The sequence below is a fragment of the Balaenoptera borealis genome (genome assembly GCF_965194805.1).
Source record: "Balaenoptera borealis genome assembly, chromosome: 9".
Classification (NCBI taxonomy): domain Eukaryota; kingdom Metazoa; phylum Chordata; class Mammalia; order Artiodactyla; family Balaenopteridae; genus Balaenoptera; species Balaenoptera borealis.
Window position 1 is genome coordinate 33397385 of NC_138873.1, and position 16655 is coordinate 33414039.

At 34.3% G+C, this 16655-nt stretch overlaps 1 protein-coding gene across 2 annotated transcripts in view; it reads right to left on the minus strand.

Moving 5' to 3' along the window:
* LAMA2 (laminin subunit alpha 2) overlaps nucleotides 1–16655 on the minus strand; it is a 626305-nt gene that overhangs the window by 193384 nt on the left and 416266 nt on the right. For both annotated transcript variants that reach the window (XM_082406304.1, XM_082406303.1), the window contains exons 22-24: nucleotides 14995–15131; nucleotides 3400–3636; nucleotides 1679–1822 (exon numbers count right to left, since the gene is read on the minus strand). In XM_082406304.1, the coding sequence (XP_082262430.1) occupies nucleotides 1679–1822; nucleotides 3400–3636; nucleotides 14995–15131 (518 nt within the window). The remainder of the gene's footprint in view (nucleotides 1–1678; nucleotides 1823–3399; nucleotides 3637–14994; nucleotides 15132–16655) is intronic.

A 16655-nucleotide genomic window follows, 5' to 3' on the forward strand; every position in this document is an offset into this window, starting at 1 on the left:
CAAAATTTACAAGCAGCTCATGAAACTCAATATCAGAAAAACAAACAACCCAATCCAAAAATGGGCAGAAGACCTAAATAGACATTTCTCCAAAGAAGATACACAGCTTGCCAACAAACACATGAAACAATGCTCAACATCACTAATCATTAGAGAAATGCAAATCAAAACGACAATGAGATATTACCTCACACCAGTCAGAATGGCCATCATCAAAAAATCTACAAACAATAAATGCTGGAGAGGGTGTGGAGAAAAGGGAACCCTCTTGTGCTGTTGGTGGGAATGTAAATTGATACAGCCACTATGGAGAACAGTATGGAGGTTCCTTAAAAAACTAAAAATAGAAGTACCATACGACCCAGCAATCCCACTACTGGGCATATATCCTGAGAAAACCATAATTCAAAAAGAGTCATGTACCACAATGTTCATTGCAGCTCTATTTACAATAGGTAGGACATGGAAGCAACCTAGGTGTCCATCGACAGATGAATGGATAAAGAAGATGTGGCACATATATACAATGGAATATTACTCAGCCATAAAAAGAAACGAAATTGAGTTATTTGTAGTGACGTGGATGGACCTAGAGTCTGTCACACAGAGTGAAGTAAGTCAGAAAGACAAAAACAAATACTGAATGCTAACACATATATATGGAATCTAAAAAAAAAAAGTGGTTCTGAAGAACCTAGGGGCAGGACAGGAATAAAGACACAGACGTAGAGAACGGACTTGAGGAGACGGGGAAGGGGACGGGGAAGCTGGGACGAAGTGAGAGCGTGGCATGGACTTATATATACTACTAAATGTAAAATAGACAGCTAGTGGGAAGCAGATGCATAGCACAGGGAGATCAGCTCGGTGCTTTGTGTCCACCTAGAGGGGTGGGATAGGGAGGGTGGGAGGGAGATATAAGAGGGAGGAGATATGGGGATATATGTCTATGTATGGCTGATTCACTTTGTTATACAGCAGAAACTAACACACCATTGTAAAGCAATTATACTCTAATAAAGATGTTAAAAAAAAAAAAAAAGAGTGATAGACTGCATGTCTATCTGCAGCCCCATCCCATTCTGATGAAGTGTCCTCATGAGAAACAGAACTTGTGCACAATGAACAGGTAGGAGAGGGGATAAACCCTTCTGACTTGTTTGCATAGTGAAATCCACAACATCTGTGAAAGCCGGTCTTTTACACTAACAATAAGTAGAGTTTTAAAGTAGGAAGAGTTAAAGGAAAATTAAGGCAAACTGAACTTTTTTCCACCCTAAAGAGCGATGATTCTCTAAGCCTGGTTGGACTAAATGTGCAAGTTCTGGTTTTCATTACCGTGTGAACACACATCTATCTCCCCACTCTGGTGCCCTTGCTCTTCAGAAGGCAGCTGCTTCCCATCCCCAAACATAACATTTCCCTTATAATGTTTTCCTTTTTCACTCGGCATCTATTTCCTTATCCGCAATAAATGAACTCTTTTAAAGGCAGGATAAAAACGACATTTACTCCAACTGTCTAATGGCACACGGCCCCTCTACCAGTTCTAAACGTGTGCAGGGGAAAAGGTTACTTAAATGTTTTGCCATTTCCTCTTACCCCTCAGTGCCTGGCTAAAAGACGCCAGCAGGAACTAACATTATACCATTACATGGCTCAGCAGGTCCTTACTCACCCACGTATGGATCAGGCCTTTTGCTTCAGAGCACTGAGTAGTGGCGCCGAAGCAATAGCAGCTGCTGCAGCCAAGTGGGTTCTTGGCCTCAAGTCCGAATTTGCCAGGCCGGCACCTGTCACAGCGGACGCCTTCCACATTCACCTGAAGAAAGATGAGAGATCCTCAGGGTCCATACGGTGACATGTGAGAGAAATAAACTCAAGAATGAATAACAGGAGCACATTTTAAAGACAATGAAACAAAAAAGTATGCTGAATATCAGACTCACATCTCAAATAGCATACGTAGTTAATCTCTTTGTTAGCATGGCATGGGTCTAAAAAAATGCTTTATTTATAAATACATGCATTACTAAGGATATTGTATATTGTTTTTTAAATTTAAGCAGTACATTTCCCATTATTCCACTGTGAGGAATATGAAAGAGTCATGAGAATTTTGAAAGCAAAATAAAAACATTGATTCCTAGACAGTGGTGTGATGCAAAGCTGTAAAAAACAGGCAGGATGTTAAAATATAGATTTATATAATTATTATTGAATACTGTATATACACACATACAGCATGTATTAAGTATAATGTATAATCATAATATGTAATAATGCAGCATCATACTTTGTGCTTTGTCTAGGACTTTTAATGGCAGAACCTTCCATTTTCCTAAATTCTCAAGACTCAACAATCACTCCCTAGATTTCATCTTTCTGTTTCCTCTGACTCTCTTTGCATAGACTTTTTCTTGAAAAGATACTTCTGATACAGTCTTTACTGCATTTATCCTGGGATTGATTTTCCAGAAATATCTAAGGGAGAAAAAAATCCTTCTTACTCTTTTTTTAAAAAATTTATTTTATTTTTATTTACTTTTGGCTGCATTGGGTCTTTGTTGCTGCATGCGGGCTTTCTCTAGTTGCAGCGAGTGGGGGCTACTCTTCGTTGTGGTGTGCTGGCTTCTCATTGTGGTGGCTTCTCTTGTTGCAGAGCATGGGCTCTAGGCTTGTGGGCTTCAGTAGTTGTGGCTCATGGGTTCTAGAGCGCAGGCTCAGTAGTTGTGGCACACGGGCTTAGTTGCTCTGCGGCATGTGGGATCTTCCCGGACCAGGGCTCGAACCCATGTCCCCTGTGTTGGCAGGCAGATTCTTAACCACTGCACCACCAGGGAAGCCCTTCTTACCCTTTTTAATTGGCTGTTTTCCTACGTCATTTAACAATATTAATGAGGACTGAAATTTGCATATAGTTACTGTTTGTAATGTCAGTGCTTATACGTGATGAAATTTTACTGAACTTCCACAGCAGTAAGTATATTTTTCAGTGTACAGTGATTGCAGATTAATTTGAGGAGAAATTTTTTTTTAAATAAACCTTATCATTTAGCTGTGATTTTCTCTGATGATGCTTAAGATAACTGTCTTTTTTTTCTCTCCCACATTATTCTTGTTGAAGCAAAGTGAATATGTAAAGACAAACTGAACTTTACTGTCAAAAATATATCATTTATATGAGCTAGAAAAATACGCTGGGTTTTGGTTGAAAATCAGTTCTTAAAAATCAGTGCTTATCTGTATGCTAGAAAAAACTGTGTCTGGCAATGAATTTTCATTTGTCTGTCTGTTTGGCCTAATGATGCAGGAATAAATAACTGAATGAAGTTAAAACTGAGCAATGGAAATAGAATTGAGTAAGGTTTTTCCTTACTGAATTTTGGCAGCACATACCTTACAAGTACACTGCCCAGTCTTATCGATACAGGAGCATTTTTTAGTCTCTAAATCACAGGTTGAGTCATCAGTCCCTGGCAGGAAGCAGTCACAGGGATTGCAGTGAGGGTAGTTCCACTGGCCTTGATTGCACTCTGTACATTTTGCACCAGAGAATTTGGGGCGACAGTTGCATTGCCCCGTGTTTATATTGCATTGGAAATCCAAGGATCCCACCGAGCTGCAGTTACAAGGCTATGGAGGAGATAAAAACAGCAATGATTAACACCATTTCATGGGCAATATCTTTAAATTTTAATTCTAATGTTTCTATGCTTCCATTAAGCACATATTAATCATGTGTCTGTTATATGCTTTGTAGTGTTCTAGTTTAGTCGCTTGGGAAACATCAGTGAACATAATGTTAAAATTGCTTTCTGCATTTACTAAAATATATGAGTGCCCAGAAACCATAAAGCTACTGAATAAGAAAGAAACTGTTTTCTCTGTCTTTGTGGTGAGCAGGAGTTAGGTATAGGTTTTCTTCAAATACTTCTTCTTTTTTTTTTTTTAATTAAAAAAAATCTTTTTTTATTTTTATGGCTGTGTTGGGTCTTCGTTTCTGTGCGAGGGCTTTCTCTATTTGCAGCAAGCGGGGGCCACTCTCCATCGCGGTGCGCGGGCCTCTCACTATCGCGGCCTCTCTTGTTGCGGAGCACAGGCTCCAGACGCGCAGGCTCAGTAGTTGTGGCTCACGGGCCCAGCTGCTCTGCGGCATGTGGGATCTTCCCAGACCGGGGCTCGAACCCGTGTCCCCTGCATTAGCAGGCAGATTCTCAATCGCCGCGCCACCAGGGGAGCCCTTCAAATACTTCTTACTTCAAAGATTTAACTTTAGACAAAGCCATTTTACCTTATCATTTCATTTTTATAGCATTTATTGTATAGAGACATACCTTACAGTCTAATGTAGGGAGAGAAGTAAATACATAAATATAACACAGTGGAATAAGCATGGTATAATAGGGAAAATGCAAAATGCTATGAGAATGTATAAAAAGCACCAAACCAGATGTGGGGAAGCCAGGGAGAATTTAGAGGAGAAGTGATATCTAAGATGTTGTGTTTTAGAGTTAGGTTTGCAGAAAAGCCCAATCTGAGGTGCTTTGCTGGTAACCTTTTTTCTTCTTCCTAGATATGCATAGGATTTTCTCTTTATATATGTAATTTGAAATTTTGCTAGAATTTTTTTTTTAATGCTCATTCCAAACCTTTTATTTCAAACACTAAAAAAAAAAAAAAGTAAAAGTTTAAGCAATTAAAAAGTGATGAGACCATTAAAAAATTCCTATTGCTAGGGTGATGAGAGGCCCTTGGAAAATTTTAACCTATACAAACAAATAAGACTGGATTAAACACATTCCAGAGTACTGAAGTTATTAAGATTATTAGACTGTGAAATATGCTGCCAAGGAAGTGCCAGATCCACCACCTCTTGAGATACTTAAAACTCAATTAACAAAACAGTACAAAGTGTATTTCTGGGAAAAGGAAACTAGCACAGAAGGGGATCAAGCTACTAATTCAAGATATCTTTTTATTTTCCTTCTGATATTCATGTTTAAGCAGCTACTTTTTTTTTTTTTTTAAGAGGGAAGAGATATGGGGTTATATGTATATGTATAGCTGACTCACTTTATTATACAGCAGAAACTAACACACCATTGTAAAGCAATTATATTCCAAAAAAGATGTTAAAAAAATATTAAAAACATAAAAAATTTAAAAAATAAAATAAAATGCCAAGTTTTGCTAGAATTTTTAAAAGCTTGAGTCTTTTTAAAAATTAATTTACTGGAACATGGTGAGTTCTTTCAGTTTGAGAATAAAATTGTTCTTTAATTCAGTGCTATTTCTTCAAATTTGTTTTTGATTTTTACTTCTGTTCTAATTTATCAATATTCTTCTTCAGGATCACTTATAATTCTTAAAGTACATCATTTTTGTCTGTCTGCCAAATCAATAATATACTACTATTTTCTGTAGTCATTTCCCTATTTGCCTCTCAAATTTGTTCTCCATTTTGTCCTTTCCATTCTACACCATGAAAATTCTCTTGTATGTATATACCACCAATACTTATTTTAATTACACTGCTGCATCTTTAGCTTCTTTTCAATAATTCCTTTATCTCATCTCAGCAGCAATCTTCAATTGCTGCTCATCCACATGTCTCTTCGTCTCCTATTGCTTAAGGCTCTCTGTTTCTGATTTAGACCTCATAGTTCCTTGCATTTTAATTAAAATTCAACTGGATTTCTAAATGTTATTTAAGGTCTTGGAATACATCATTTTCACAGATCAGCTGTGCCAGTGATTACTCTGCTGTCTCTGAGCTCTAAACTCACTCCTCCTTGCCCTGCTTTGTGATACTGCAGTTAGACCCTGTGGACATTTCTCCCTGGCCAGGTAGCAGAACGTTAGGCTTATTCATTAGAAGGCCATAGTGATGGAAAGACATTTCTGTCTGGGTTCTGGTTCTTCATTACTATTGCCATCATTATTATTTAATTATTTAGCATGGGAGCCCAGAGGCCCAGAAAGAATTCCAGCTATGCCATCAGTCCACTCTCTCCCTTAGGCTGCTTAGGTCTGCACACAAGCTCTGACCACAACAGGCTGCTTCTAAGTAGCTCCAGCATACCCATATCCTCCAGCAATGATGGGTAGCGTCTATAGACCAACACTTGCCCACAAACTCTGGCAAGTTTTGTGTATTATTATTATTGTTTGTGTTTTACCACCAGCAGGCTATGCATTCCTGTGGTAGCCACATTCTTTTCAACTATGTCTGAACCTAAGCCTTGTTGGGAGTGGCAGGCAGGGGGATGCCCTCCCCTAGCCCTTGGCTCCTTTACTGTCCACCACCCCTCACCCTGGAAGTAGTAGCTACTCTTCTGTACCTACTACTTCAGGACATTTTATATCCCTCTTTTATCCTTTTACCGATTAACAATTCTTTATATTCTACTTTCCCTGTTTAAACAACTAGTGTGGTTTCTGTCTCCCAAGTGAGTATACCACCTGTCTCTGTGTCTGAGTTTGCCACCATACAGGCTTTGTACTTAGTCTATAACCTCTTTCTGGTGATTTTCTATTAATTATCCTTCTCAGATCTACAGCTCTGTGGCATACTCATATGCATAACAATTTGCCAAATTTCCAGATCCAAGTCTGGCTGGATCTCACTTTGCACTTCTCACACTTTGATTGCTCAGCTTAATTCTTATACCCACAACTACTAGGGCTATTCCTGCTTCCGCTCCTGCCAGCAGTTTACTTATGGGACAACACTTTCCAGGATGGGATGTACAACCACCAGCTTCCCATCTATTATCTCTTCCCTGTCGAAATGTTTGGTGAAATATTTTCCCAGATTCTGATATTAAAATATCACCTGGCCTTATTTTTTGTGTCTTTCTGGTTCAGTATTTTTCTGTCTTCATTGCTATCCAGTAAAAAGGCCTGCAGTAGGGGATGCTCTTAAAAAGTATTTTAACCTCAAAGATCTAAAGTGTGATTATTTATTATACTACAAACATGGCCATAGTTTCCAAAGCATAGAACAAAAAATTGCTATCCCCCCAAGTAACTCGGCCTTATAGAACATCAGATGTAGAATGAGAATTCAAAATAAGGATGACTGACTTATTCCTTTAAATAATTTTTCCTTGACTCATTTAAACAAAACTGACCATAATCAGAAAGAGAAAATTATGATATGTTATAGAAACTATAATCATATAATAACTTTAAAAATTATTTTATGAGATACTTAACTAAAATAGATGTTTTAGACTTCATTAACTAAAATAACTGTCTTTAGACTTTAACTAAAATATGAAATGTCTGCTACAAATTTATAAAACGAAAGCATTAATTCTTAAAGACTAGTCAACAGTACAGATAGACATTGGGACCTTTCCAAATCAGGGAGTTTATTCAGGAAGTTATAGTAGAGAATAAAAGAGACCATTAACCATATGTTTAGATAGTACTATAGCCAACATGAAACTTAAATCATAATTAGATGTAATGTTTGTTTAGCAATAGAGGATTTATGCACTATTACCCTGCTAGTGAAAGATGGCAGGCTTTGTATTCTAGTTCAATAAAAGCTCAGATGATGTGTGTGCTCATACCTCAGCACAGAGAAATTATCCATGACACAAAGAAACGAAAGCTATAAATCTCAAATCACTGTTCATTTAGATTATACTCATCCAAGATTTTTAAATAGTAGGATACTTGCTTATAAATATTTGTGAGGGCTGTATGAATTTTTTTGTAATTATTCATAATGATGAAGTATCTAGCTATTCAGAAATTTAGATTTTTAACAGTGGTTCAAAGTAATCAAAATATTTCGATTGCCCTCAGTCAATATAATGTTTATTCAATGATCAGTAAATATAATGGTATCAAACATACAAATGCTTAAAAAAAAACTTGGTCTACATTCTACCCTGATTTACATCCTGAACATTAAGCATCAGCTGCAACTTCAGGAGTTTCATTAGAGTTTGGTCACATCATAGGATTTTGTAGATAACATGGAACCCTCTTAAGTTTATGTACAACTTGTTCATGAGTCAAGCAATGGGGCAGATGCTTGGATTTGAGGTTGAAAATGCAAAATGTCAGTCACAGAAACTTAAAACATTGTTCATACTCATCAAAAATCTTTGGAACTCTTGAGAAATTTTTGTTTTGTTTCCAAAAATGTAGCTCTATGGACCTTCAAACTTAATAGTGCTGTTGGCAATAGAAAAATGAGCATCCTGTCCAGTTTTTAATTTAACCACATGTCTAACTGAAGTCATGTATCTGCACTTCCTTGAACAGTCACCAATACTCTTGTTTTCCTCTAGATCAGTGTATTCTAGACGAATGTATTCAGATATTTTATCATATATGTAAGAATGGTTACAGTCTACATGTGTGCTAACTCAGTAGAAAATAATAGTTTACATCTCTATAGAGTACTACCATGGAGTCAAACAGGCTACACTTGGTCATTATGTTCCAGTATTTCTCAGTCCAATGTGATCAACTGGAATGGCTCTCACTAACATCAAAAATGCCTTTATTTATTGCTCTTAAATTTAATGGACACATTTCAGCCCTAATCTTACTTGACCTTTGTGTTGCACTAGGCACTAAAGAATATTCCTTCTTTTTAAACAGTCTCTTAGTTTTTAGAGCACTTACATGGTTTATCTCCTCTATTTTAATCTGTTAAACTACAAAACTAAAAACAAAACACATACACAAATAAAAACCAAGAAATAACTGTTTTCAAACATTGGATAACAGGAAGCGAAGGACTGTGATTTTTGAGAGAAGGAAAACAAATGAGTTAGAAAACAAATGAGTTAGAACATGCAGAGTCTAGTCTGCAACCCAAAGAGGGGAAACCCAAATAACGCCCAAAACTACGCTGTTGAGAAACAGCGTAGAGTTTGGAGAAGCTGAGGCAATTAGAATTTATGGAAGACAAGTAGAATACGTGTCCAAAAAGAAGGAAGTTAGAGAGAAAATTCCAGAGATATGCAGAAGGGTTCCCTTGAGTTGTTGGTTAAGTACTGATCTGTGCATGCATGGAATGAAATTCTACATGGTTGGAGAAAAAAATAATTGGAAAGCCTGAGGCTGAAAAATTCCTAGAGTCCACAGAAAGCTTGGAATAATTCATATTCCCAATAGCCAGAGTGAACAGATAGTAATGCACTGGGTAGTGTTCTCAATGTATTTAGCCCCTTAGTAATAGGGCTAAGTGATTCCTAGATTAAAGGCTGCTCTGGACCTTCCCTAATAAAATTTAAAAGCAAGCATCAAAAGGATTCAAGTGATCGATGAGTAACTAACCCGATAGCCAGGATAAAGTTCAACTCTCCTTAAAGGAATACAACAAAATCTAATGTGCAACAATGAAAAAATGTACAATATCTGGCATCCAAATAAAAATCACCAGTCATGCAAAGAAGCAAGAAAATATAGTACATAACCAGGAAAAAAAATCAACCAGTAAGCATGATTTTGAAATAAAACAAATGATGGAATTAGCAGAAAACTACCTTACAAAAACCAATATTTATAAATATTATAAATAAATATTCTCAAGGATAAATGAAAAATGTGAATATAAGGAGGAGAGAAATGAAAGATATAAAAAGATCCAAAAGGAAATTTAAAGATGAAAGATACACATTTGAAATTAGACTAGCAACTGGATTAACAACAGATTAGATACTACAGAAGAAAAAAAAAAATCAGTGAATTTGAACACCTAACAATAGATACTAACAAAAATGAAGAATACAGAAAAAAGAAGAATGAAAGAATAAGCAGAATTTCAGTGAGCTGTGGGAAAATATCAAGTGGTCCAACACATACATAATGAGTTCCAGAAGGAGACAATGGGGATGAAAAACAAACAAACAAAAATTTAAAGATATAATGGCTGGAAAATTTCCAACTTTGATGAAATCTGCAATCCCACAGATCTAAGTCCAACTAACCCCCTGAGAAATGAATATAAGGTGACTACAAAAAGACAACATAATCAAATTGCTGAAAAACAGGATTTAGGATTATATACTCAGAAACAATAACTTTGAAAAATGAAGGAAAAATAGAGACTTTTGGTAACAAAAATTGAAAGAATCATTGTCAGCAGACCTGAAATACTAGAAATAATAATAATAATAATAATAATAATAATAGAAATTTGGATTACCCAAAGGAATAAAGAGCACTGGAATTGATATTCATATAGAAAAACAGAAAATAAGTTTTTTCTCCTTTTGAAAAAATAATTGATTATTTAAATCAAAATCATAAGATTATATTGTGGGATATATAATATATAGAAGTAAAATATATGACAACAATAGCATAAAGATAAGAAAGAAAATTAGAGGTTTACCCTTGCAAGTTTCTTATGTTAAATGTAAAGTGGTAAAACATTATCTTAAGGTACATTATGAAAAGTTAAAGATGTATATCCCTAGACAATGACAAAAATATAAAATAAATAAGTAGAGCTAAGAAGTCAAAGTGAATATAAAATGTAAGTATAAAAAATTACTCAGTCCAAAGTGAGATAGAAAAAGAAGAAAAATGAAGGTAAGAGCAGATAGGGCAAATATAAAGCAAATAGCAAAATGTAGACTTAACCCATTCAGACTGATAATTACATTAAATGGAAATGATTTAAATACTTGAATTAAGAGGCTGAAGCATTAAGGCAAGATAAACAACAGATTTAGATATATGTTACCTAAAAGAAACACATTAAACTATTTTTAAAAAGAGATGGAATAAATGATAATGTTTAAAAATGTATACGACCACAAAAACACCAATCAGAAGAAAGACAGAATAGCTATATGAATATCAGAAAAAAGTACACTTCAGAACAAGGAACATTATCATGGATAAACAGGGATGCTTCATAATGATAAAGGCATCAACTTTTCAAAAAGATAGATTCATCTTAAATGAGCATACACCTAATATCACTGATACAAAATACATGAATCAAAACCCGAGAGAACTGAAAGAAGAAATAGATCACAGGTATAGCTCAACACCCTCAGGTATTGAGAAAACATGCAGACATAAAAATCATTAAAAATAATTGACTTTTATAGAAGATTTTATCCAACGACGCCAGAACATAACACACCTTGTTTTCAAGGATACATGTTAATCAAAATGGATACGATTCTGAGACAAAAAACAAATCTCTATATATTCAAAAGGACTAAAAAATACAAATTATGTTTTCAGACCAATACAGATCTAGATGACAAGAACAGAAAGAGATCTTGAAAACTCCCAAATATTTGCAAAATAAAGAACATACTTTTAAATAATCATTGGATTAAAAATAAAATAAGTAAGAATATTTTAAACAATGAAAATTGAGACACAACATATCAACATGTATGGGATACAATTAAAGTAGTGCCTGGAAGGAAATTTATAATATGAAGTGCTTACATTAGTAAAGAAGAAAGATCTCAAGTCAATAATCTAAGTTTTCACCTTAAGAAACATGAAAAGCAAGGGCAAATTAACTTCAAAGTAAGAAAAAAAAGAAGGGATGTTAAAATAAACGTTTGAAAACATTCCTCCATTCAGTTCATTTAATATGTTATCAAATTTATTGTTTTAAGTTGTTCAGATTATTCCCATATTATTCTTTTAATGTCTATAGGATCTATAGTTATGTCCCCTTCTTTATTCATGATTTTGTTTCTTCTCTCTTTTTTTCTTGATCAATCTTCTTAGAGTATGGTCAACTTTATTAATCTTTCCAAAGAATCAGTTTTGGGCTTCACTGACGTTTTTCTAGAGTATTTTTGTTTTCTGTTTCATTGATTATGTCAACGCTTCAGAAATTATGTGATGGGAATACTTCCCAATCTATTTCATGAGGCTAGCAGTACCCCAATACCAAAACTGGAAAACAATACTACGAAAAATATAAACCAATATTCGTTATGAATGTAGACCCAAAAACCATTTACCAAATGCTAGCAAACATAATCTAAAATAATTCTAAAAGAATAATCTCCCATGATCAAGCAGGGTTTATCTGAGGATTACAAAGTTGGATCAACATTTGAAAATCAATCAATATGATTCACCATATTAACAGCTTAAAAAGAAAAATCATATAATCATCTCAATAGCTGAAGAAATTCATTTGACAAAATTGAACACACATTCCTGATAAAAGTTCTTAGCAACCTAGGAACATGAGAGACATCCTAAAACTGATAAAGAGCATCTATAAGTAAAATATAGCTAACATCATTCTTAATTATGTTTTAATTATAAAAGACTGAATGTTTTCTACTTAACATAAGGAATGAGACAAAGATGTTTGCTCCAACTTCTTCTAGTCAACAATTTACTGCAGTAGGTCAAGAAAATGAAATAAAACTTACAGGGATTGGAGAGGGAGAAGAAAAACTCAATTTGCGGATGACACTATTGTCTAGATAAAAAAATCCTAATGAATCTACCAAAAAGCAAGTAAAACTAATAAGCTTAGCAAGATTGCAGTATAGAAGGTTAACATATAAAAATAATTGTATTTTTCTATTCTAGTAACAAAAAATTGGAAACTGAAATGGAACAAATAATAGCATTTGCATCAAAAATATGAAATATAACAGTAAATTTAATAATGCATGTGCAAGTCTTGCACACCAAAACCTATAAAACATTGTTGAGGAAAATGATAAAGACTTAACTAAATGGAAAGTTATGCCATGTTCATACACTGGAAGATCTGATGTTCTTAAAATGTCAATTTTTCCCAAATTGACCTGTAGATTTAACATAATCCCAATCAAACCTTAGCAGGTTTTTTAGAAAGAAGTTGGCAAACTGAGTTGTCAATTTATATGGAAATGCAAAGGATTCAATGTAACCAAACGGTTTGGGAAATGATGAACAAGGTTGGAGAGCTTATACCACCTAATTTCATTCCTTGCTAGAAAGCTACAGTGATCAAGACAGTGTGCTGTCAGCATAAGGATAGACATAAATCAATGCAACAGAATAGAGTCCAGAAATGTGTGAACACATATATGGTCAGTTTATTTTGACAAAAGAATCAAAGTAATTCAATGGGGAAAATAAGATAGCCTTTTCAACAATTGGTGTTGGAAAAATTGGACATCCAGAAAAAAAGTGAATTTTGACCTTTACTTCACACCGTATATAAAAATTAATATTGAAAATTGAACATGGACCCAAATTTAAGACATAAAACTGTGAAACTTCTTGAAGGAAACACAGGAGAGATACTTTAGACCTTTAAGAAATATAAATTTACTTCCTAGATGGACCATAAAAAGCATGAACCATGAAAGAAAAAGATAATAAACTAATTTTTATAAAAATTAAAGATACTTAGAGGAATTGAAAAGCAAGTCATATACTAGGAGAAAACAGTTGCAGAACTAGATGTATTAAAGGGCTAGTATCCTGAATATATAAAGAACTCTTTCAATTTATTACTAAGTAAACAAACAACCCCAAATAAAAATAGCAAAAGATTTAAATAGGCACCCAGAAGATATATAACTGACAAAAAACCAAAATTATTCCTAATATCATTGGACAAAAAAAAGAAGAAATGCAAATACATGAATACACACCCAATTGAATGCTTAAAATTAAAAAAACGACTTAGAATCTTGAGTACGGGCAGGGATGTGGAGTGTTCTTGTGAAGAGGAATGAAAATGTGTCTACACACTTGCTTTCGACATTTATACACTAATGGTCACAGCAAAATTATTCATAATAGGACCAAACTGGAAATGACCCAAGTCATAGCATATCATACAATGAAAAATTATTAAACAATTAAAAAGAACTACTGATAAAATATAACAGATGGATGAATTACAAAAGCATTATACTAAGTAGAGGAAGCCAAACTAAAAATAATCCCCCAAAACAAACAAAAAAACCCTCCAAACAACAACATGGAATATGACTATATTTATGTGAATTTGTAGAAATGGCAAAACTATAGTGATAGAATGAAAAGAGTAGTTTCCTGGTGCTGATTGGGGGTGGGGGGGGGAGGGGAAGTAGACTGCAATGAGCACAAGGGTTGGTTATACAACTGTAATCATTAATCAAAACTCATCACTTTAAATAGGTGAATTGTATTTTATTTAATTAAAGTCTCACAAAAAGTTGACAAAAAACCCCGAACTCATCACCTTTCCTTTTTGAACTTGCATCTCCTCCTATAATCCCTCTAGCAGTAAATGATACAATCACCTGTTGCAAAGCAAAACCTGGCAGGCATCCCTACGCCTTCTCTTTCTCACCCCCTAAATACATGAGTACAGCAGGCCATATGAGTCTAGGAGTTCTATAACTTAACTTGCCCCCTAAATGCTAGTGGATAATTGACTGGGGCCAAACCTCTGTCAACTCTCACCAACATTTCTGCAAAGGCCTTACAAGCAGCCTTCTACCCTGAAGCTGTATAGATTTCTCTAAATGTGAGTCTGGTCACACCACTTTCTATGGTCCACTCATGGGAAAAAAAATGGGTAGTTTTGTAAGCTAAAGATTGTTTATATGACTCTTCAGAATCCTCTCAACTACTTCCTGAAAACTGACACCTAGGTATAAATTGGGGGAAATTCTTATGGACTTTTGGCAAATTCTTTTAATTCGTTCTTAATTTCCTTGTACTTCGCAGATATATTCATTGTGTGTAGGTATGAAGTCATAGATGTTTCCGGTTTTATTTTACAATTTTTGGTTCTTTTTCCTTCTTTTTTTTTTGTAAGTATCATGGATGAAGCTGCATAAATGTATATTTACTTTGTCATCTTTCCCACAAGTAAAATGTAAGATACTGATCAATACCTGCAAGCATGCTATAGTGATAGTTCTGTATTGCTTTGTAATATAATATTGACTTTTGAAATGCCAGACTACTGAGGTCTACCAAAATAGAAATCCTTAAAAGACATTATGAGATGAAATAAAGCAATTCACTCACCTTACAACCAGTGGTAATGCTGTGGCCCCAGGTATTAGGTACACATTTAGAACATTTCTCTCCAATGGTATTGGGTGGGCAAATGCATCGACCAGTCTTTGGGTCACAATTATTACCCAGATGGGAACAGTCACAAGCTTCACAGGTGAAAGGATAAAAAAGAAAAAAATAATTTGATATAAAGTGTTTGTGTTGTTTTTTTTGCGATTTGTGTTGTCTTATTTGGTTAAGGATCCTTGAAAATGACTCACCTCATTTATCTTTTCTATTATAGTACAGTGTATTTCAGAGGCGTTGTTCAATAAATATATACTGAATTTCATTTAATAATTTTAAAGGGTAAAACATTTTTGCTTTTTGATTAAGGATAAAAAGAACCGATGTTATCAGATTCCCTGTTAACTGTATTCCCTTATATCTAGATACTATCAAGGTTACAATTCTGTTTCTATATTTATTTTAAGTTCATAACTAATGTTTCTGTGCTATATAGATTAATATTTCCTTCCTGTTGATGACTCAGATTTGCAATAGAAACAGTAAGCTTAATAAGCTTCCTAAATTCAGTATATCATACATTTAATTAAAATGACATCAGGATATTTCAGTTTTGCAAATATTTTTTAAATAGTTGAACTATAGAAATATATTTACATATAAAAATATTTTTTGAGTTTCATTTACCAGTGCAAACATCCCTATCCATTGCACTTTCTCAAAGAATGCAAAAATAAGATCTGAAGGAAAAAAAAAAAGATTTGAGAAGATCTTCAAAGCCATTCAAGACAAGGAACGCATGCCACTTATTAGCTATAGTTGACTCAGTTGCTGAGTATACTTTAGTGCAGCATTTCAAATCAAAAAAGTGAAAGAGAAAAATACCATCAAATACTCAGATTCAAATAGAAGACTAATGTTATGAGAAATCTTTAATTAGTTATATGATGATTAAATCTTTTTAAAAATACATTTAGTTTATTTGATTAAGTTCGCTTTTCAAGGGATCACAATTATCATTGCTCACAGCATTCTATCCCGCTGTGAAAAATGTTTAGCACGATGCTTGGCATAAATGTTAGCTGTTGTTTTTATTATTGTTGTTGTTGCTAATTTTAAGCCAAAGGATTTATTTTATATATGCAATTTATTAAGAAGAAAAATATTTTACATTATGTTTAAACTTATGTGCTAAAGAATGTCTTGGAACAGTTACAATCTACTTGCAAGTAGAAATTCTCTAAGTAGTTCTTCAATGGAAGCACAACACTGAATAGGAAGACCTGAGTAATTAGCTAGTTTTCCCTACCAAAACAGAATGTTTATCACAATTGATAATACTAATAAACAAAAATGATAATGATGATGATGATGATAGACACTTACATAGCACTTTTAGCGCCAGGCATTACTCTGAATCTTTTATAGCCATTAACTCAACTAATTCTTACAAAACCCCAGTGAGATAGATATTATTATTTTCCTGACTTAATAGATGAATTTTGCAGACGGACAGTGAGGCCAGGTCACTCAGTCAAGGTCATATAACTAGTTGCTGGTGGAGTCACTAAACAAATCCAAGCTCTTTGGTGAGAGTCATGCTCTCAACCATAATGCTATCCTGCCTGTCCTGTGCTATTTTTTTTCTGTTCTGTTTCTCCGGG